Source organism: Acanthaster planci, linkage group LG19, assembly GCF_054643075.1.
Source record: "Acanthaster planci isolate LZ-2023a linkage group LG19, COTS_SCS, whole genome shotgun sequence".
Taxonomy (NCBI): Eukaryota; Metazoa; Echinodermata; class Asteroidea; order Valvatida; family Acanthasteridae; genus Acanthaster; species Acanthaster planci.
Genome location: NC_141795.1, coordinates 9,326,923 through 9,350,194, shown reverse-complemented (window position 1 = coordinate 9,350,194; position 23,272 = coordinate 9,326,923). Strand labels below are relative to the sequence as shown.

At 39.1% G+C, this 23,272-nt stretch overlaps 1 protein-coding gene across 1 annotated transcript in view; it reads right to left on the bottom strand.

The window, feature by feature from the left end:
* Window positions 1-111: 111 nt before the first annotated feature.
* The window catches only part of LOC110984971 (putative neutral ceramidase C), a 28,395-nt gene continuing 5,234 nt past the window's right edge, over window positions 112-23,272 (bottom strand). The window contains exons 3-19 of the mRNA XM_087149163.1: window positions 22,855-23,031; window positions 21,372-21,499; window positions 20,493-20,570; window positions 19,589-19,709; window positions 18,864-18,986; window positions 14,675-14,761; window positions 14,182-14,283; window positions 12,923-13,004; window positions 11,035-11,162; window positions 9,274-9,401; window positions 8,800-8,839; window positions 6,976-7,074; window positions 6,505-6,600; window positions 5,846-5,983; window positions 4,532-4,591; window positions 3,611-3,693; window positions 112-1,884 (exon numbers count right to left, since the gene is read on the bottom strand). Of these exons, the coding sequence (XP_087005289.1) occupies window positions 1,680-1,884; window positions 3,611-3,693; window positions 4,532-4,591; window positions 5,846-5,983; window positions 6,505-6,600; window positions 6,976-7,074; window positions 8,800-8,839; window positions 9,274-9,401; window positions 11,035-11,162; window positions 12,923-13,004; window positions 14,182-14,283; window positions 14,675-14,761; window positions 18,864-18,986; window positions 19,589-19,709; window positions 20,493-20,570; window positions 21,372-21,499; window positions 22,855-23,031 (1,875 nt within the window). The 3' untranslated portion in view covers window positions 112-1,679. The remainder of the gene's footprint in view (window positions 1,885-3,610; window positions 3,694-4,531; window positions 4,592-5,845; window positions 5,984-6,504; window positions 6,601-6,975; window positions 7,075-8,799; window positions 8,840-9,273; window positions 9,402-11,034; window positions 11,163-12,922; window positions 13,005-14,181; window positions 14,284-14,674; window positions 14,762-18,863; window positions 18,987-19,588; window positions 19,710-20,492; window positions 20,571-21,371; window positions 21,500-22,854; window positions 23,032-23,272) is intronic.

The following is a 23,272-nucleotide window of genomic DNA, read 5'->3' as shown; positions in this document are numbered from 1 at the left end:
GATGTATAGAAATAAAAACCAAACCAAACCAAGCGGGATTTTCAGTGCTCTGTAAAACGACTTTACAATTGTAATTTTTCCCGTGCGCATGAGATTGCCCTATCTAATCCATTCTCTTTTCGTGCTGTTTTATTGCAAAAACGATGAATGGGATTTTCTGAAGAAAAAACTGAACAAAGCCAGAAAACCTGAGAGAAAATGATCAAAATCGCACCCCTTTACGTTTTCAATGACCCGCTCACATTTGTTGCCGCCAAGGCCATTTGTGCACGGGTGCATAATTATACATTTATAAATGAAAAGGTCTTTTGGTCGCGAGGGTTATTTCATAGTCAGTCAATTTTTGTTATAGCGTAGGTTTGTATTACATTACCGGTCGAGTATAACATTCTCGGTCCAACCAAGGACGAGATGCGCCTATGCTTGACTGACCCTAAATAGAATGTCCTACTTGACAAGCAATGCCAGCCGGCCAAGTCAGTGCAAACCCTAACCCCATACACAGGGAGGGTTGCAAAAAAAGAACCATAAACTACAGCCAAACCTGAACTCCACAGCCAAACTTGACACAAAACTAGCAGGATATATAATCTATTTTTGTTTGGCAGACTACAGATCATATTTCTTGTCAGACAAATTATTCCAAACTTTAAGCAACTATATTCCCAAGGCGGAGACAAAAACGTCAATCTTCAACTACAATAAAATGAACATGCATGAGCTGTTTCAACGAAATTCAGTCAATCAGGTTTTGATAATTCATGCACTGATTGCAGCTTTGGCACAAACACATGTCTATGCTCACAGCAGACAAAGAACTGATATTATCAAATTCTTATTTCCTCCCTCCTTCCAAGTGTCACACTATGAGTAAAGGCATAATGATAACATTTGGGGCTTTTGATTTAAGTGAAGTTATGGCCAGAATTGAAGCAGAATGGGAGGCGTTTACCAGTAACACTTTTTCAGACATGTAGATGCCTGTGATCAGTACATCCTGATCACAAAGACATATGGAGCACAGACGAATTCAGAGAGTTAAAACAAAAGTTAGCAGGAGCACAGAGGGTAATGTAAAGAATGATGTACTTACTCTACGGGACATTGTGAATCACAAGAGGGTAAATTCTTATGGAAAAGGTCATAGGAAATTAATGGAGATGAGAAGGACGTGTGGTAAGAATCAGTGACCACAAATGGACCAAGTAACTCTAAGAATGGCAGAGAATATGAGAGATGATAAAACAACATCTATGAAGACAGCATCAGGGGCAAATGAAGCAACAAAAAGAGAACACTGGGGCTTGAGGAAGTTTTTGTCCCACAGTGGATTAACTTTAACCTATTAGATTTGACCTATTGTTTAAATGTGCATGTGCGTGCAACTGGCGAACTATAACTTCAGGACTGAAACATTCAGCAGATGGGTTGCGACAATGGCAATAACATTTCATGACTCTTCACAGCTTTCAATTGCTAAAACGGTATGAGATCTCTCTAAAATGCCTATGGTAACATGAATCCTGCACTTACAGTTTTATAGAAAGCACAAAGTAGTAAAAGTCAAATGATAAAACTTGAAAAATCATACTAAAAATTAAGTAAAAACGTTTTGCTTCCTATAATGTCAAGAAGAAAATCCCCAGTTATAAACTGACATAATTGTATCATCCAGTCATTTAATTGTTGGATGTAGGCCTCAGGTAATCCTTGCTTACAACTTCAAATTCACCAGAAGGACCTTGGAATGATTGCACAGGAGAAAATGCACCCCTTTTCCAAAAGCCACTGTGCACAAAACGATACTTTCCAAGTTCAGCATCTTCCGGGATCATCCACTGCACCGTCGCACGGCTCTCTTTTTCTTCCTTTCGCCAAAAGATTCTGGAGATAAAAAAGCAAACAATAAAAACATTAGTGCATCTGCGATCTTAGAGGTTCAAAACCTTTCCTAAAATTACTACTTTCTGACAGAAAAAAACTCAAAGATAGCCATCCCCCATCTTTATAAACTCTGCATAACTGGAGGGGTACAAGTTATAGTAATGTCTCTCGTAGTTGGATATGTCATGTCAAAGTTTAAACCAACATGCTACAAACTACATGTATAGCAGCCAAAATTAGAAATATGTGACAATCTCATCTTTTGCAAATTCAATCTTTGGTTTCTAGGGAGCTTCCTTTTGTTTAGTGAAAGGTGGAGATTTTTCAAATCAAATACAGTACGATGCTATTACAACAAAATGCTGTACCAAATGATTGGGTTTACCAAATATAATTGGCTCTCAAATATTCTGTGAGCTCTTAAACATTGAAAAACTGCTTCAAATTTTCAGTGAACTTTTAGCAAAAAATGAAACTTTGCTTCAACTAAAAGAAACATATTTAGAAGTGATGACAATGAATCAAAGTCCAAAGTATAAATCTTAACTGCAAATTAATGACCAATGATCAGCAGGCGGCACGGTCTGTATTGTTGGTGGGTACATGTGTGTATGAATCGACAGCACTGTAGAACTAGCCCCCTTGTATGTGTGTGCAATTATGGCCAAAAATCCTGCATGTACTCACTGCGAAGGTAAGTGTTTTTGCCTTGCAAAACTCAAAACAGAGAATACATATGTAAATTGACATGTTTGCTTTCACAAATAGCTCCTAGAAATCTTTTTCAATATTTTGCTAGTTTTGATCATTTTCAACAACACTTGACAACCTTGGTCCTGTGCCACTAAGACTACAGTGCTACTGAATGGTTCCCATGATATCTATTATAGTTCCATGTTTGCAATGAGAACCAGTACACTCGTACTACATGTCACATGTAATTTTTAAGTGAAGACTCAATGAAAAATTCCTGGGAAACTTTATTTAATTTTGTGATTTGACTTCACTTGAGCACTACCCGAAAGGAGAAAAGATGGAAAGAAATGAACATAAAGTGAAAGAAATACATGAATTTCGGTGTTATTTCTTTTCAATTAGATTTTTACTTTGGAACTTGGGATGGATTGCCTGTTGTCTTGCTGGAAGACAGTGTTTCGGGTAATGTGAACACCTTATGCAATAGGCTTTCGTTTTTGTTGAGGCAATAGGGCGATGCATTGGTAAAAGTATTCACAAGTGAAATAACAGTAAGCAGTATGATCCAGCTTACCATTGAACAGAGTGTTTGTAGTGACTAAATATTATCTTATGGTAATCTTTTTCCTATGTTTTACAAGGTGAAATTTTCCTTGGGCCTTATGTTAGATGTGATCATAATGTTTTAATGTGAAGTGTCTCACATGTTTTTTTTTAACATACCATTTTCAGACCAATGGTGCTTAAAGAAGCATGACAGGAGGAACATCGGCAATTCATTACTGGAGATCATTTTGCTCCTACTTCATGGTAAACACATAGTTCCAATTGTGTTAACGGAGTGCATATAAAGCGAAACTGCAAAACTGAAACTTGGTAAGTGGCCTCTTTGAAGCCAATTTTCTAACGATAAACATACCAGGAAATTCCTGCCATTCATAAACCTCCTCAACTGGAAATGTTAATGGGTATTGGTAGAAGCTCTTTGGTATCCATGTAAACAGACTTTATCTGAACAATCTTAACTTACTTTGTGTCCCAGGCAGCATCGTTAGCAATCTCATTCCAGTTGGTGCCATTTAGTTTCTCCACAGAAAAAAAGGAAGTACCCAGCTGAAATGGAATGATACAAGATCTCATGGTGTCCTTCCACCTCATCTACTGAAATATGCTTTTCAAAAATGGGCAGGAAGATTTGTTTCGCTGAGAATGATTTGTTGTTCAGTTCCGAAAACAGTGTAAACTTCACAGTTAAGGGCCTTTTTAACAAAATTTAATAACTGATAAGATTATGAAGTATGTTGAAAAGAACTTCATCAGCATTTATGTACAGTTCCAGTTTTTCCATCAGAATCCTTGCTTATCTTTAATTTCTTTTGCCAACAATACACCATCAAAACGTTTTTATTCTGATGTCAAATGCAACATTCATGAGCAAAAATCTGACTCCATTCTGGTCAGAAACCTCTATGTTAGTCATTTCAGCACAAAAAAGTGACTCGAATTTTACTGTTTTCAAGAGCTCTTTATTGAGTGAGTACAAGTAGGTTAGTCAATAAGCAACCCTTTCTCATATGTTTTCCGTGAGTAAATTTGGGTTAACAATTTGAAAAGCGTCTTCCCCAAATAACATCACGGCAACAGCACTCTTGAGATATCCAGAAAAAAAAAACATTTTAAATGTTTCAAGCAGAGCACTCCTCCTCAAAAATAAAACTAGCCAAAAGGACTATCAAAGTTTCATACATATAAGAAAAAAGACTACCGTTAAAACGGTTTCTCAGAGAAATTCATCGCATGGACCTTAAAAAGACATAACATATGTCGTTTTGTCATCAATTTCAGCTTCGTCCAATGGTGACAGTATCAACACTTAGCACAATTGGTAAAAACATGACTGACATTCTTATTCCTTTTGGAGGCAAATTTCATTAATAAAAGATGTCATTACCGACTTGGTCGAACCCCGTTTGGGATCAGCAGACCAGAAGATTGCCTCTGCCAAAGAGCCCTATGAAAAACAAAGAAATTAACCAGAAAGAGCTACTATGGGGCATCCCAATAAAGCACAAGCCAAAGTTAACCTCCATTTTCTCCCATCAAATTTGGCATCAAATTAAAGCTCAAAGTCCTTTCTTCTTACACCAAAAGTTGAAGTTTAAGTTTCATTGCAAAAAAGTGCCCCAGCACTCCAGTGATGACTAGTGATACAATACCACTGCATGCTAATCTGGCCACATTTGAAAAGACACCACTGCCATTCAGCAATGTACTGGGCCAATTTCAGGAACAAAGGAAATTACACAACACCGAACAGTGCTCTCGGCAGCAGGCCCGGCTGCAATACTCGGGCGTCAATGGAGATTGCCTGTCAGATTCGAGTAGCCACTAGACAGTCATTGGTGTGGGTGTAAGTGTCCAGTAAAGATGTTATGAATTTTTGAAGAATTTTGAAAATCACCCGGGAACTCGTCCCACATATGCTAATTCCACGCAGCAGGAAATGTTAGTGAAACTGACACTTATCTCAGAAATCAATGATTGTTTAATAAATTGTGCAGTTTTATAGTTTAATGAGTATGTCTCAGAGGCAACAACTTCAGTTGAAGTAGTGCAACTGTAATATGCAAATAGGCAAACAAATGAAAAGATTGATTCCGAATTGTCTACAATGGCCCCAGGTGCGAATGTTAAAACGAGGCATTCTTCCAGACTGTCATTCTGCAATGTTGCTACCTGGAAACGTTGTCCTTCAAGTCCAACACCCTGTCCTTGGTACATATTTACATACAAGTGGGGAGGAGAATTCATGATACAATGTTTGTTTAAATGGCAAACCTGCAGAATTTTCACATTCACAAGGTGCCTCTGGGCCAAGTTTGTTTCACGGGGATCAGGACCGCGATCAGTGATCCGTCGTTGGTTCACTTACGCCAAAACCCACCTAATGGATGAAGCGAGCCAGCGATGGGATCACTGATCCAGATCCAGATCCCTGTGAAACAAGCTGGCCTAGCGTCAGCCTGGCCGCTTGGTTCCATGAGGAAACAAAATGTCAGTTACCATGCCCAAGTACACAGTGGAAATGAAATGGCAGATACCATGCCCAAGTACACAGTGGAAATGAAATGGCAGATACCATGCCCAAGTACACAGTGGAAATGAAATGGCAGGTACCATGCACCTGTGCACACTGTTGACGGCTATTTCAGTTCTGAAGTCTGATGTTGGCACTACTTTTCTAACAAAACAAACCCCGTCATACCTGCCGATATTTAGCATCAACTTTCTGGTTTACATCTCCGACACTTTTGCCGGAAGGAAACGCATCACTGTCAAGATCGAGATTCACGGGAAGGCCTTTTGATGGTGGGTCTGGGCCAGGGTTTTCCACACCAGTACCCTGAACGATTTTGGAAATAAAATTACAGACAGATATTAACTTAAATTACGAACACATGAATACATGGTGAATTTATTTAAGCTTCAACTCTATCAAAAGGGACTGTGTCTTTTAATTTCTACCTTGAACTGAAACCGTGTTTGCCTGCGGACAAAGCTACATCAAACACACCGTTGTCTATTGCAAGTGTGCGATACTGCATGTACTGTGCGCTATGTACATTGTACATGCATCGTTCTGGCGATGACGTCATCCAATCAGCCTGGGAGTGCAAATGGCCAGAAGGGGATTTTTGTGGGCGGGGAAACGCAGGATCTTTTTATTTGTTTTGTGGTCACAATTAATGGGGTGAACATTAAATTTATGATGTTTTTGAAATGATTACGTATTTATTGTTATTTTGAAATACTTCATGCGAACTAAATGTTTTCTATTTCTGTAACCCTTTAAAGGATGAGAATCTAAGGAAAATCTAGGTTTGGAACTCGAGCCCTTACTCGAGCCCTTACTCGAGCCCTTACTTGAGCCAGTTTCTCTGCTAGCATTGAGTACTGTTGGAGGTAGGCATCTAATGTATGTGGACCATACATGGTTGACGCCCCTTCATATCGCTGAGCCTACGAGAAAAATAGTCATCAAATAAGAAATAATGTTGAGATTTTAAGGTGAATTTATCAATTTGTTTTCCCTATCATTTAAATTTAATGGCAGGGAAAAACTGAACTTTCTTTGTCAAGATCTGAGTATCAGGCATGTGCTTTATTGCCAGAGATTTTAAATGGTGTCATCAGCACTATACATTCCTGCAAAATAAATGATATCCCTTAGTGATAGAATTTTATGATGTACACCAATATCATTATTGGTAATTACCAATCATGAAATTGGCTTATATCACAAAATTCTGCCAGTTTGAAAGCTACTGCAAAAAAAAAGTGAATTCATTCTTGCCAAAGACTCATTGCACACACTTAGAAAAATCAGTAACATACCCGGTATTCTTCAAAGGTGGTCACATAGTTTGTATAGGTGTTTGAAAGACTCGTGATCATGGTAACCACATTACTACTCATTCCGCTGTCCATCAGTTTCTTTTGAGAAAGAAAGGTGAAGCAGAAAGAAAATATTATCTCGTCACTAGATACCAAAGTTGTCACCTCATTTAACAGACCTTGGCTGTAAACAACATTCCACGCAAAAAGGAATGTCAATCATATCCGCCCCGAGCTGAAAATTTGGTTCCAACACCAAATTCCAGGGTTGGCGATTTTTTTCAATTTTTGTTTATGGTTAAAAATCAGATTTTTTTATTTTTGTGAAAATTGGAGACAAGTCGGCTCAATCATCTATTCAAAAGCAAGTTTTTTTATTCATCTCTTTTGTTACAAAATTAAACAAATCTGGATTTGAATTGAGACATTTCGTGGTGTGCCTGGCAAAAGGTCGTAAGCACTTATGTCCTTGCTTCCAGGCACCCGACAATTTAAAACATGTAATTTTTGATTAAATTCACAAACCACGTTGAATATTGTCTAAGTTCAGGTGTAACACATGCAGTATAGCACCTAGCAGTACGTGTACAATGTGCCTGCTGAAGACTTCCTTCCTAGACAAGTACTGGTACATACATTGTACAGTACCGAGGATGAAGTGCATACCCAATTTTAAACCGAACTTTACAGTTTTGACAAAACTAGAGTTCATAAGAATTTGTTAACAGATTGCTCATACATATGTCTGATAACCAAAGATCATATAGCGCCGAAGGCACAAGATGGATAACTCTGCCCAAAAGGTGTAATTACCATGGGCACCATTTGAGCAAGCGATACGCCTGTGCAGTTTACCGTAATGCTTGGGTGCAGGCTCACCAGGTGCACGTGCCTGCCACAGCGCCTGCGCCTATGCAGTAATGTGTACTGCCCAGGCATATCGCTTGCTCAAATGGCGCCTATGCGATTACAACGTTTTACATGTATTCGTGGTGAAGTTCTCCATCTTGCGCCGGTACTCGGCGCTATACGATCTTAGCTGATAACTAATGAGTAATGAACATGCTACCAACCACACGTACATGTATTGATTTGAAACGGTACATGAAGTGTATGCACAAAATTTCACCTCAGGTGCTCTAATGTGCGCAAAAAGCGGTTTTGTTTTGTCTGTAATCCATCTCCTTTGTGATTAATATTATTAACATTTTGATATTAATATTAAAACTCACTTCATCAAGAGCATGTTGTTATTGGTTTTAGTTTCACCGCCTGATGACCAACATTTCTAATCTCAATAAAACACCTGTATTTGCAGAAGGTTAACGGCTGCTGATACTTTATCATGTCAGACTCTGAAGTGGGTAACTTAAACATGAAGTGAAATTAAATCAGGATTATAAATCCTTCACATCAAATTTATACACTGAATCCAAAAAGCTGATTCGAATGCAAACAAGCCGATTGAATTGAGGAAAAAAAATCCTACTAACCAAACTGTAACACTTGTGCATTCATCCTTCTTATCAATACTACAAACTCAAAGGCTCACAGAGAGGGGGATTTAAAAATGTGCAAAACTTGTAAAAATTACTAATCGGTTGAACAGAATTGAAAACTTGAAACATTTTTGCCTGTTTTCCAAAAGAATTTAACGGAAATTTAAATCAGTGATTTTTTTCTAATCAGTTGATTTCGATTGTGATTTAAATCAATGATTTAAATAAAGGTGGTTTACATATAAATCCGCCAATTCTGCCAAATTTTAAACGGCTTATAGCTTATCCTCAGAGGCAACTGAACAAATTGAAATGTGCACTGTACCTCTTTAACTTTATCCATCATTCGTCTTCCTGACATTGTTCTGCATGGACAAAAATTCAAATTAAATTCATGTTATTCATTGACGGTAATTTGTACTTCATGCAGAAACTTCCAGCTAGGTTATCGTTAAGAATTACATCAATGCTTACGAACCAATATCACTTCCAAGTACCTGTACTTATCTTGTGTATCACCATGATATCACCTACCAATCATCACACTAATTGGATCAAGGCCTCAGCAATGCAGACTGTACGATGCAAAGCTGTACCTTCTGGCGGCAATGTTATGTTATGTTCAGAAAATTTTAATTTCCCTCAACCCAAGGCCTAGATATGCTATTGTACTTCTGTGAATGAGTGCGTTGTCAGCAGCACATTAGGTTTATTAGGAACAGCATTTTTTTTGTTCATTTTAATGGAGAGGGAGGGGAAGATAATTATGGTGTTCATTAAAATATGACAGAAAACTCACGTGATCTCTGCTGGGGCTGGAATGATGACAAATTGGCCGATGCGCAAAAGCTGCGTTTCTACAATGTCTGGCGCCATTGGATCACTAGCCACTAGATTAACAATTAGCTTAATTGCTTCAGGCATATTCTGTCAAAGAACACGATCAACATCACATGGAACTGTTAACACTGGTTTATTCTTTCACAGAAATGCACGATTGCAATACAAGAAATTCAATTTTAAAACGCATTTTTATCTGAAATGTTAATAACCTAATAACTGCATCAGTAACCGACAATATCATATCAAATATATGTACAACATACACCTACAAAGGGTCCTGAGATAAGATTCAAGCAAACCCCTTGTTTAATTGTTTCATAAAACTTGAAAACCTGTTTAAATTGCACTAATGAGCCAGTTCCTTTATTCATAAAATGCAAGGTCATTTGAGAACAAGGCCCACCAACTTGACCAGTAGATGTTCAGTGCATGTGAGCCTGTATACAGCCTCACTGATAGGTCTTGTGCATGAACATCATTGCTGTTAATGATCTACCATTATGACACTGCACTTCATTCCAGCATGCACGGTTGAATACCAAACTGACTCACAGAAATCTGGCTGTTTGCTTCATATGCAAAGTTGATACTGTAATACTGCCTACAAATCTGTCCAGTAACAGACCTTTCAGCAATCTGTTCATTCACAACAATATGTGAATAGTTTTACCACACTAGCTTTCTCACACCTAAATACAACAGGGTGATATTGCTGTTGGACATCAGTGTCCAATCAGTTTAATACATCAATGCCTGAACATGAGTACAATTTGTAAAATTGTGCAAAGGGAATGTAAAGTGAAGCATTTGATAACCAGTTCTACTTCTCACACTGTTCTTAAGAGCGTGCAACCAGCACTGGCATGACCAGCATGTTTTTTCCAAGAGGGGTGCAGGGATCAAAGCACTCATCAGCCTCAAACTGACAAACTATGGAATGTGTGGAAGGGGGTCAGTTTCGAGGTATTTTCAAGCAAATTGTTATTTTCTTTTGCATTTTTTTCTATTTCCCATTTTTCATTTTTTTCGGAGAGGGGGTCAACCATCTCTTTTCATGTACATTGAGCCTAAACCCCTAGGGTGTAAACGCACATAAAATCATATTGAATTGGAGGAATGAGGATTGTTAGGACTAATGATTATCCACTTCCTGCCGGGGACTCCGGAATCGGAGACGTATGCTTTATATGCATGGCCGGGGTCTCCGAACTCGGACAAAGGAAACAGGGCCCTGTAACAAAAAAACGTACTCCGAACAAAAGACCAGGCTGCTGGGCATTATCGACATTTTCATTCTCAAAAGTGGTGATAATCTAGCCTTGTTTTGAAACCGTATACCAGGGTTTGGGGCATTTATGGCAAGGGGATTACCACCAGGGACAAAAGCACTCCCCCACGCTAATCTGGCCCCTATTGAAAAAAGGTCAGCATTGCCTTGAGCAAGGTTCATGAACATGAGAAAGTTACATAACACCGCACACTCTGGGCTCTTTTTACAAGGCTGCAGGCCTGGCTGAAATACTTCGGCGTCAATAAAGGTCACCTATCAACTTAGAGTAGTGCCTAAAGATTACTTTGTGCGGCTATAAACATCCGTTAAATGAAATGATGAATTTTTGAAGAATTTTGAAAACGGAAAAAATGATAATTATGCCGGCCCAGCATCATCGACATTGAAAAATGCCCCGGCATGAAGTGGTTAAAACAATTCACTTACAGTTGTGTTGAGATAGTCCCCGACAGGAAGAAGCACAGGTTTTGGTTGTTGGCAGTCTTGGGTTTCTTCGTAATCATTGAAGAGTGAACGAACAAGACCATCCCAAAAGGGTGAACCTTCCGTCATCCCTGGGTCCCCAAATCAATAATCAAACAGAAAAGCTTGGGTTAAAAGGTTGTTTCTACATATCCCGTCACAGTTTCATCCGTTACCAATATTTCAGGAAAACAGTTTGGAGAGCTGAAGACGAGAGAAAGTTGTGGAATATGAGCACGATGAGTTTACATGTACTTACCATTGATGAATGATTCTGCCAGCAGAGCATGAATATGCACAAATTTGATGAGTCATCTGATTGGCTGATGGAATGAGCCATGATTTGAATGTTGTCATGACAGCTTTGAGCTTGAATCAGTGACATGAGAAGACATCTTTTGAAAAGAAATAAATACATATATTTGACATTTTCTAGAAGGGATACAGTTGTTAATAACAGTTTCAATTTATTTAACTTCAAAAAAGGTCTACGCACACAAAGAAAGTGTATTACTAAGGGAGGAACTGCAAATCTACGGAGTCGTGCGACTTGGTCGCTTTAAATTAAGTTTTCATCCAACACCTGGAAGGGAATTCTCCTGTTTTTTCCCAAAAAAATTTCCCAAAATGTTTTGTTTTTTGTAGGATTTTCGCTCTCCCCCATTTGGCATGAGTGTCATGGTTGCAGTAAACTACTTGTCGTTTTTTGTTTATTGTGCATTTTGCGTGTGCTTTGTCTTTCTAGCAAATATTAGCTTGTTGATATCCGTGTGTTTTGGTGTACCCTGTTAGAGATGATGGAGTTGGTGTTTGCATATAATTGTGAAGATGTCTAATTTTCAAGTTTTTATTGTATATGTATCCTTTTTATGAGTGTTTGCAAGGCCCCAATGGAAATCAGTTTTGGTAAACTGTTTGGGCTTACCCTGGATAAATGAAATAAATAAATGACTGAAAAAAAAAATGGTACGAATGTAGAGACTGTGTATAAAATACTAAATGCTTCCTATATATGATTTAAAGATCAAATTTTGACACACACATCTACGGTTTGAATGTTTGAAATGCAAATGGTTGACACGAAACTGCATTACGGTCTCTCCATGCTCTACACACATTGGAACCCTAGTGCAAATCTTTGCAGTCATGTTAATTATTTGTGATGGGATGGCACCCCGGTCAACAATTTCAACTGCGTAGAATGTTTCTTGGCATCTAACACATTTTAGTGTAAAGAGCTAGCCTCATTTCACGACTCAGGTAACAACAGAATTAGGCTCTCAGGTTACTTTGAACTTGAAACATCAACAAAGAAATTTGACACTAACTATGAAAGCACAGTCCTTAGTTTGGATAGAATCCAACCAATCTACTCTGACTTTAACCCCCCCACACACACACAAGTGTGTATTTGCCTGCAACTGGGGACCCCCTATTGTTCCTCTTTTGTTTGTACTTTTGTTTTTTAGAAAGCCCACCCATATGTTTTGTACACAGTTGTCATTGGGGTCCGTATGTGAATCGGGGACTTTATTGTCCTCTATTGTTCAGGGTTCCCAATTGAATGCAAAAGCAAACTCATGCACACAAAAGGTTGGGAATTGATTCAATTTCACACCCTGCGCACATGCAAAAACTGTACATTCCAATGTAAATTGGTCTTGCATTCTCAGCACGTCTGACACCAAACTTGTACGTGTATAAACCTGTGCACATAAAGTCCCCATCAAAGACCCATTACGCTACATGTATGTGAATGCATGCGATCTCCAGTTCCAGCACAGAGTGGATAGTAAACAGAGATTCTTTCTTTGTGGCAAAAAGCACAGTGCAATTTGTCCCTGGCATTTACCTTGTGAGAAGCTAGAAATACCAGGACCATCTGTGGTGCCAGCAGCAAAGCTGTACCCAAGAGCAGGTGTGCAGGTTGTAAACTGCAAGATACCAACAATTATTCATGTTTAATACGGTGTCAGTGAAGAACAGCAACACATGCATCCTAATTTCTCCATGCACTCTCTTTATGAAGTCTCAAAAAGTACCACTAAAAGCTAACCACTCCTGGCTCAGCCTTCAAAAACAGTTCAAACAAGGATTTCAAAGTTCCGCATCTTCAGTGAGATTTTCCATAATGTGATCTGATGTCAGTGAAAATCCATCACCCCAGAAGCAAGGAGAATAAAGATATTGACTTCAGTGCATGAAATGTACAATCTGTGTACGGTAGTGTCATTCAATGACCAGAATTAGAAGCCATAAATGTAGTAGCACAACGCTCGTGGACAGGTGGCACAATGCTCATGGACAGGTGATACGCACATGTTACATGCCTCCTTGACCAATAGGGTGCCTTGATTTGCCAAATACGCTTGTCAAGCTAAAGAATGTGAGTGTAAGTGTAGCGCCACCACATTTCTGGCATCTCCTCAGATTAATCTATAGCTCTACCCACTTCACGGAAAAAGGAGGCAATTGTGAAATTTTTCATTTGATAATTTCACAATTTGCTGAATAAACAACTGTACTGTCAGTTCATCTGTAAGGTAAGGTCAAAACAATTTTGCATATTTTAATCCTGGAGCAATTAACCATTTAAAAGCCAATATGTGACCTGTCACGACAAAATGAGCGTAAAAGTATATCCTGTTCTTGCCTATTTTTAGGCTTCAAAGTCATATTGAAGTGGAGATCAATATGGGGGGGTTGAAATATTTGGAAAGAGTAAACCGTTTTTCAATGTAATTCCAAATGTTTTGCAGGATAATATATTTCATTTTATAAATGTCATTTTCTCAGCAATTTTTCTGATAGCATTATTCATGCCCGGTCAGAAATGTTGAAACAATGTCAGAAACAAAGACGCAAAGCTGCCAGAATAATGTCACATTGTCACCTTATACTTCTACCCTAAGTGTTCCATGTACATGCCACTTGAAAAGCTCTGTTTCTGTCAACATTTAAAAAGTCTGACTTTCAGCTCATTTTGTAGTGACAGGTCACATATTTCACAAGAACAAAATTTAAACTCTGATCAAAATAATTTCACTGAAAAAAATACACATTGAAAAAATAATTGAAATATTGAAACACTATTAAAATGAATGAGCATACCGTTTCATTGCCCTTTGTAACCCTGAAATTAGACATATTCACATACTGGTGAATGGAGGATACTGGTCCGTTGAGTGGTGTGCCTGGAGCATCATACAATTCCTGCAAGAAAAATCAACGATATGATTTTGATCAACATTCTGCCAAATGATCTTTTGCAAATGTCCTGTGCCATAACAGTGCACTTCCAGTTTTCTGACTAATCCAGCGTACATGTATAGTTTGTATATATATGAACGGCAACTAGAAGCGTTTAAACTGCCTGTCAGTCATCCCATATGAAGTATCACTGAAAATCACAAACCTTTATTGTCTAGCCCTGTTTTAGAAGTCTATTGTAAGCCAAAATATTTAGAAGTGAAGCTCACACGCATGTGAGCTGCAGGAATACATGAATCATGTATGTTCTTTCTCAAAGAAATAACTACTGTATGAATGGTCCCTACAAAATAAAATTACCAGTAAACAATGAGACGATAAATGCCAAGACTACCTTTGCTTTTTCATAAAGCCTCTGGCCAATCATTCTAGTGTTCTCATACATGTCATTGCCTGGTCCTCTCCCAAGACAGTTAGCCACCTGTGAAACCCCAAAAAATGAGCATTATCAAAGCACACAGAAATAAGACCGATTCACAAGGCACATTGCACCCCTGAGCAATTGCCACAAATGTCAGGGTCAATATCTTGATATATCCCCCTACATTTAACTATCCCCTTTGCCTTATCCACAATAAACTCCAGCTGAGTAAGCCTTTTGCAAGTACAATTTAAATCAAATCTGGCACACTGAGATGTCTGATTGCAGATAAACATAACAATTTGAATTCCCCAGACTAAAGACACTGTTGCTATACCTCATGATTTGGGGCAAGCTTTTGCATAGTGACCCACCATCTCTGAAATGGACTGGTTCCTTTGTGCCCTTCCCATCCATTGAAAGCAGTATATTGAGGCAAGGCGTCTCTTATGTAACTAAGGAAAACCTTGCCCCAAGTCACGAGATGTAGCAACACTGTCTTTAGTGTGGAGAATTGAAATTGTTATGTTTGAGTGAATTTGAAGAACTCAGTGTACCAGATTTATTCAGGCTTATTGCTTGTGACAAAAAAATTCTCGTGCAATAGGATTGCCTTTTTGTTTTGGGGGATCGGTTGAGTTGGGCTTATATGCACTAAGAATTAGTTTCTTCATGGTCACCTTTCGGTGCTGCAATGTCTCGCGACTCATTGTAGTACATGTACATGTATCCTGCACCATCTCATAGCACACCATTTGCGATACACCATCTTATTAAAAACCCACAGATGCATTATGGGAAAACACATGACAGGTGTTAACCATGGCCAATACAGAGTTGATACAAAAACCATAAAGTGATTAAGATTCAGTAAGTTAAGTGCTTAGGAAGGACAATACAGTCACAATCATTCGTTTTGGAACACTGAATGCACCTCTTAAAGGTGAACTTGATCTGAAACAGGAATTTTCAAAACAACCCAAAGACAATAAAAAAACTTAACAACTGCATTACTGTCAGCCTATCCATCAAAAGGGTACAGGCTGCATTTCTGATGAACCAGTGATAATTTCCTTCTGAACAATAATCAAATACAACCCAATAATTACATGTAGTTTCAGTTTTATTCCCCGTTCATTTTTCATTTATTGTTAAGATGCCACAATTCCTGCAAAATCGTCATTTCAGAGATTGTCTGTTCCTGCATTATTAGCAATTGTTATGACAAAAGGGGAAAATGGGAGTATGTAATGAATACCCTCAACAATGGGACAGTAATTAAATTTCCGTCACTGTCCAAAATAAATGATGATGATGACTTTTTCAAAGATGGTCCTTTGTTGGTCTCGCTTGTTCGTGGTATATTTGTATTTTGAAATTTATGTCTGCAAATGAGCAGTGACAGAAATTTGGGGCTCACTACTAGATCTGCTTCTGGTAGACAGTTCATTCAGAGGACAGGGGAAAATGGGAGTATGTAATGAATACCCTCAACAATGGGACAGTAATTAAATTTCCGTCACTGTCCAAAATAAATGATGATGATGACTTTTTCAAAGATGGTCCTTTGTTGGTCTCGCTTGTTCGTGGTATATTTGTATTTTGAAATTTATGTCTGCAAATGAGCAGTGACAGAAATTTGGGGCTCACTACTAGATCTGCTTCTGGTAGACGGTTCATTCAGAGGACAGGGATATCATGATGTCGTGTAGGCCATCATCAGTTTTTTGAGGAGACAGTAATTGCATTCACTGGAAGGAAATTGACATCGGAGTGGAACTTCAGGGAGAGGATGCATGTGACAGCTACAACGTTTAGCTAAGCATACTCGTCTGTATTTCATCCAGTATCCAATCCAGTTTCCATCTTCTTCAAGATGTTTGTCATCCAAGGTTGGGGAGTGCTGCTTCTAGTGAGCTCAGCGATGATTTCCTCATGGGGTTCTGATTCTTATATCTTGAATGCCAACATCTGTAAGCAATCTTGGCAGAGCTGGAATGGGTCCTGTTACTTTAGCACAGACACTTCTCAGACCTGGAATGAGAGCCATGAAGTTTGCGATGCCCAGGGAGGCAAGATGGCTGCTCCTCAGTCACATGAAGAGACCAAGTTTATGAATACTTTAAAACCCCAAGGGCATCACCTGTGGATTGCCTGTAGCAAGCTCAACCAAGAGCACATAGAGTGTGAGGGTCAAAAGAAAGGTCATGCCTTCATCAACAACTTGTATAGAAATCCCTCCTATAATGGAGACTGCGCTGCCCTCAAGACATCCAGTGAATGGCATTTACATCAATGCACTAACAAGTACAAAGCTGTTTGTGTTCAGCCAGTAAGGCCGCCTTGCGTACGTCGGCAAACCTACTCTATCAACAAGGACACCGATACTCTCAACCACTGCCTTGTCAATCACGTCATCAGAGAAATCTCCATCAAGGCCATACCCAAATGTGCTGTTGCCTGCACCAAGATGCCCACATGCCACTCCTTCAATGTCAAAACTACTGACCAAGGAGACAAAGTATGCCAACTGAATGATGCTACTCGTCTGGATGACCCAGCCAGTTTCCAACTGACAGGCACCAAATGTTTGTACTACTCCAGCAATGAATAGCCTTGCACATGTATACATGTACATACTGTAACACTAAAAGCACTTGGACTGCTTTTATAATTTGAATCATGCTAGCATCAGACTGTATATTATTTTACCCCTTAAGCTCTAGCATTTATGCCCACCTGCACAGACTGTATAATAGTTTGACCCTTATCAGACATTTTATGGCCACCTGCACGGACTGTATATTTTCACCTTTATGAGACATGCTATGCTAATGTGCAGATTGTATAATATTTTAACCCTTATGAGACATTTTATGCCCACCTGCACACATTGTATATTTTAACCCTTATGAGACATTTTATGCCCACCTGCACACATTGTATATTTTAACCCTTATGAGACATTTTGTGTTCAAGTGCACAGACTGTATAATATTTTAACCATTATGAGACATTTTATGCCCACCTGCACAGACTGTAAATTTTAACCCTTATGAGACATTTTATGTTCAAGTGCACAGATTGTATAATATTTTAACCGTTATGCGACATTTTATGCCCACCTGCTCAAAATAATGCACTGATGGATGATTACATGTACATGGATCAGGTTGTTAACACATCAGCCTACCACAAATATTCAAGCCATACTAACTACCCTATGTTGTCAACCCCAAGTGCTTTTTTCTGAAAAACATACATGTACATGTACCATGCCTTTATTCAGTGGCCTTAGATCAATGTTCGTTACAAGAATATTTATGAAAAGGAAACAAACTCCAACAGTAAAATTTTCTCTGAGAAGATTTTAAATATAAATGAGGATTATGCATACCTTGCAACACTCCCCCCCCCAAAAAAAATACATGGTAACTGAATAAATGCAGATGGAAGAACAATTTTACTTCTCAATCCTGGAGTGACAGTTTGAATTTTACATGGAAACTGCTTCACCAACAGGTTTTATATGCTCGGGTAAATCGGTCTATTTCACGAAACTTCACGCAATGGTTTAACTTCACTTATGTCACATAATTTGACTGTGTAAGTTGAGCAACAAATTATGGCACATTACCTGAGAGTTGAACATTGCGTACATGTAGGTCTGCAACTTGTGTAACAAATTATGGCATAACTGACCGGTACACAATCACTGTGGGGTGGAGTATGAGATTTGCAGCCCAGTTCCAACAAAGAAGATGAAAACTTTTTCAAAATGGTGGGCAGAGCTCATTTGACAACTGTTTAATAATTGCTGTAATATTACACAGAGACTGCAAAAAAGGTGGTCTTCCTCGTCCAATATAATTTTTTAAAACTTTAAAAATTGGTTAAATTTTGTGAACTGAACCGTATTATATTGGTCAGCCACACCATAAACGCTACATGAAATCGGTTACTGAAGCCATGTTCAACTTGGAAGAAGTTGCCAGGTAATCACTTGAATGGCTAATCCATCAGGCCAACTACTGCCAGCAATGTGCATGTCATAAACATATTCACTAACCACACGAAGCAATGATGCTATCAACAACATTCTGATCTGCAGTCAACATGCATTGCATCTCTTCAATTCACATAATAGTCCATTAATGGTTACCTCTCCTCCACACGTGCTTGTCTCTACATCGCAAGGTTTTCCCGTATCTACGCAGATTGTTCCATTGACATGAGGGGTTGTATCACCGTGATTGCTATTTGGGAAGGCAGCTACAAAGGAGCCCTGGGATCGAAATTCAGGAAATATCAAAGAAGACAACTGTCTTTCCACACACATAAAAATCAGAAATGTTTTCACTATCCCCAAATTGAAAGATTATTACAACAAATGCATGGTCGGATTTAGGTCGAGATCAACCAAAGTGAGTCACGCTTTTTCAAAGTGGCAATGCAAACTGATTACAGATAAACAGAAGAGTTAACGAGCTGTTCTTTGTCTGTTTGCAACTCAACATAGGGCTTTCCACATTTTGAAGATGAGACAAAATGCACTTGCCACACATGTACATGCATGTACCGCAAAACATGTTGAGTAACACATGTGTACAAAATCTGTAGGATGAGCACATGTACATATAGGATGGTTTCATCACACACTTTATGAATCTCAACTTCATATCTGTACAAAGTCTGAAGTGGATTGGATAGGAGATCTTTTCCTCAGTCAAATTTTATTGTAATAGGAACTTGTTTTTAGTCGAGAGACCAGTCAAGAGGAGACATACACAAAGCAAATAGGTTTGGTGAAGAACAAGGAGAAGAAAACCGATCTGGACAAAAAGAAAGACTCTTCCAAACTTTGGAAAGCTAATAATGATACATTACCTGGCCCATCTTTGAACCTGGGTTCATGTCCATCTCAAAGAGGTAGGAAGCATAACCTTTGTTGTCACTGCTGATAAGCTTGTTGGTGTTTTCCATGCTCACTGGATGAACAGGAAACCAGCTGAGAACAGGGCACCATGCAAGAATTAGGTTCAGGACAGGTGGGCACAAATGGACAATTCAAAACCTACACACATTGTCCCAATATCCAAGACGTCATTGAATTTCTAAGCCCCTTCAGACTGAAGTTTACAAACATAAATCTTTCAAATGGTTTTACCCTCCTTTGGTTTTACAGCACAAATATGCAAGAGTGCCTCCAGTCACTCTCTTGCATGTGTTTTCTATACGGAACACAAACATGCACAGGTTCGGTGTGCACACAGTAGATTGCCAGCACAAAATGACCCAGGGTCTTTTGTGCAGTTCTCTACACTGCATTTGGTTTACTGCACAATGATGCACATGAAATAGTGAAGCACAGTTGTTGGGCAGCACAAAAGTGCAATCTGATATTCCTGTGAGGGACAGTTGGTGCAGTGCTCAACACAACACAGCTGTGCTTCTTTGAGGTGTTTACCAAGTGACCCAAAGAATGACTTCAGCATAGGAGGGTTAATCTTAATTTCTTACTTAAACAGTTCAATAAAAAGTGAACCCAACATCTGGATATCAATGGAAAACAACAGTCGGTCATTTTGCACTGTAGTATCACTTGTATGGTTTGAAATTTTCTTATGGATGAGTGAAGATTTCCCAGTTTCAAAATCTACTGACTTGTCAATCATTAGAATATAGGTTCTTTGAACACATTTTTCCACAGCCTCCATGACACTTTGAGTTGGGTAAATCTTTCAAATTTAGCATCCATTTTGTGCATGCAAAAATATCAAGCCCATCTCACCAAATGGCTCCTAATCCAATGCCATCTTTATCTTCAAACTTCAGCACCGTCATTTCTTTGTCTACATCATATTTGTACCTGCAACACAGAAAGAACTGATTGCCTTTAAGAACTGTTCAGGAATTTATACTTGAAACAGTTAAGCCATTCCCTATTGGTCAGTTGATAACGTACTGGCTGGCACTGCGCCAGCCAACACATATTACATCATGCATTTGCCATTCCCAGTGTCCTTTAAGGGCGATGGTACGAGTGAATTATGCAGCTTGACCAAATTGGGGCCAGAGCTTCTCCTGGTGAATGCTTCAACTTGTTGAGGTTGGAATGTCCAATTAGCAATTTACTTGCATGTGATGAAGTGCACCGTTATTTTCCTAGATGGCCACCGCCAGGCATGTGCGCATGGTGGCTGGTCAACATGGTGTCCGTGCACGGTAGCCTCACGCGTGCCGCCGTACATGTGCGGATACAGACTTCTGTGATTTTGTCTATGGTGTCATGAGTTCATGGTTATCACTAAGCCCTGTTTTTTTACTGTTTTTCAAGAGAAATAAGAAGTATTTTTATATTTACTTAGGAAAAAGGACTAACTCCCATAATAATGGGTACCCATAATGGGTACTCAGTTCCTCCGCCTATTTAGGGAGTACAGTACTCTCCCTCTCATGAAGAAGAACATTACAACACTAAACAATACCGAGGGCAAAAGAGTACTTTACGCTAAGCAAGGAAGTGGGTATTGTGCTCATGGCTTGAAGAAATTTATCTAAAATCCCCGAGCATGGCTGATTAACTGCTACAAATATACATGGGGAACCAACCTCTTCAAGGCAATCGCTTGGTCACAGAGTTTACCACAAATTATTCTCATTCACTTACTTATCTCTCTCTTCCTGGGGATTTTGCAAGTAGGCTGTTGGGCTCCTGTTGATGTTGGCACCCAATAATTCACCCTTGTTATACAAGATGTTTCCCTCTTGTAGGTTGTCATGGGCATTTTTGATGCTCTGACGGAGTTAAAAATGTAAAGAAGATACAGACAAGCCACTGTTACTTGGAGCTCATTTCAGAAAGCTGAAAGTGAAGAACACGCAGCAATTTTGAGAGTTTGACAAGGCACGGTGATACAGAGCCATACATCCGGAAGACAGAAATAAGTCAAGGTCATTTCTACAGCTTTCCAAGAAAGGAAAAACACAACAGATTTTTCAAACATAACTTCTCTGGAGAACTGACACAGAAAACTGCCACATTGGGTGGCCACCACCTTTGGCAGTCACTATGCCATCAACCAGTCTTGATCACAATTAAGTACCAGTGATTATTACAACTGCATATAAATAAGGACAGTGGTTGACTGAGGAAGACAGTCAGAAACAAACACAGATGTCACACTGAGAGATGACACAAAACACGATACTGAGACTGTAAGTTACACACAGGTTAGATTGACCAATGACAAAAAAAGCTGAAAAAAGGTCTAAAGAAGCTCAACTGTGAACATCTCCTATACTTTTGTAGACAGCCAGTGAGGGAAATAAGCTGCAATCCAAAAAAAAACAAACCTGAGATCAGCTAAAAAGCTGAGAAATCTCACCCCTGGTTACATGAGCAGCATTTCTGCACTGGTCATAAATTTCTGCCATTACTTCAATAAATTTCATACACATGAATTAGTGCACAGTGTATCATTTGAGGGAAGCAATGGTGCTGTTTTTGTTTATAGCAAACTGTTGTTCCGTTTTGACATCAAAAATGGACGGAACAAACTTTACCTTCAAGCATTTAACTCAAACTGCATATTGATAGGTGATGAAAATCCAGTGGCATAAATTTGTGCTGGAAATTGGAGGGGTGGGGATTTATGGGGGGGCGCTTGCCTGGACATGGAAATTTGAATGGGGAGGGGGGAACATCACATGACAGGACACGGGGGACAATGTCCATAATACACCGGTAATATGCACTTCATTCATGCCAAATCTTACGTCACAATGGCTTATTTGTGGATTTTTTATTGTTTGCCTTTTTTGAGTGATAGTCACTGGGAAGTCCACAAAATTCTTCACAATCCACTTACTTTCTGTTGCTCCCTCAAAAAAGCAGGCGGGGGATGAATCAAAAGCCCATCGCCCCTCAAAATGTGGGGGGATACATACCCCCCCTCCCCCAGGGATTTGCCTATGTGAAAAACACTCTTTCCTTTCATGCCAGTCATAGCTTGTTTTTGATTCACAACAGGTTGTGGAGTTACCAAGTCCAGGTGAAAATGTAGGACCATCAGAGGAACACTGTTACCACTGGTGCATTTGGTGTCACATACACAAAACTGAAAGGATTTATCGTTCTCTCAAATACATACCTGGACAATGCCTTCAAGGATGGCATCGATGCTGGAGCGTTTCATGCCAAAAGCAGTAATGGTATATAAGCTGTACTGAAAGTAGCCACCTGGGCCAGAGTGGGTGTGTGTGCCACTGATAGCAACGTTCTCCTCAGTGTAGCGACCGCTGTATTCCTTTTGCAGTTCTTCAATCACCTGTGCAAATTAAGAAGAAAGCGATCCAATTATGAACAATGAATTAAAGTGACAAAATGCAACGTACATGTACATGTACAGTGATACACTCCAATCCAGAAAGAGCAACTTCTTCGATACTGAAAAAAAATTTTTATGAGCTCAAAATAAAGGTCTAGTTTATAATTTGGTAGTTGGTGATCATATGTATAAAAATTTTCAACTTTATCCAGCCTTATGGCCAAAATAATACCAACTACAA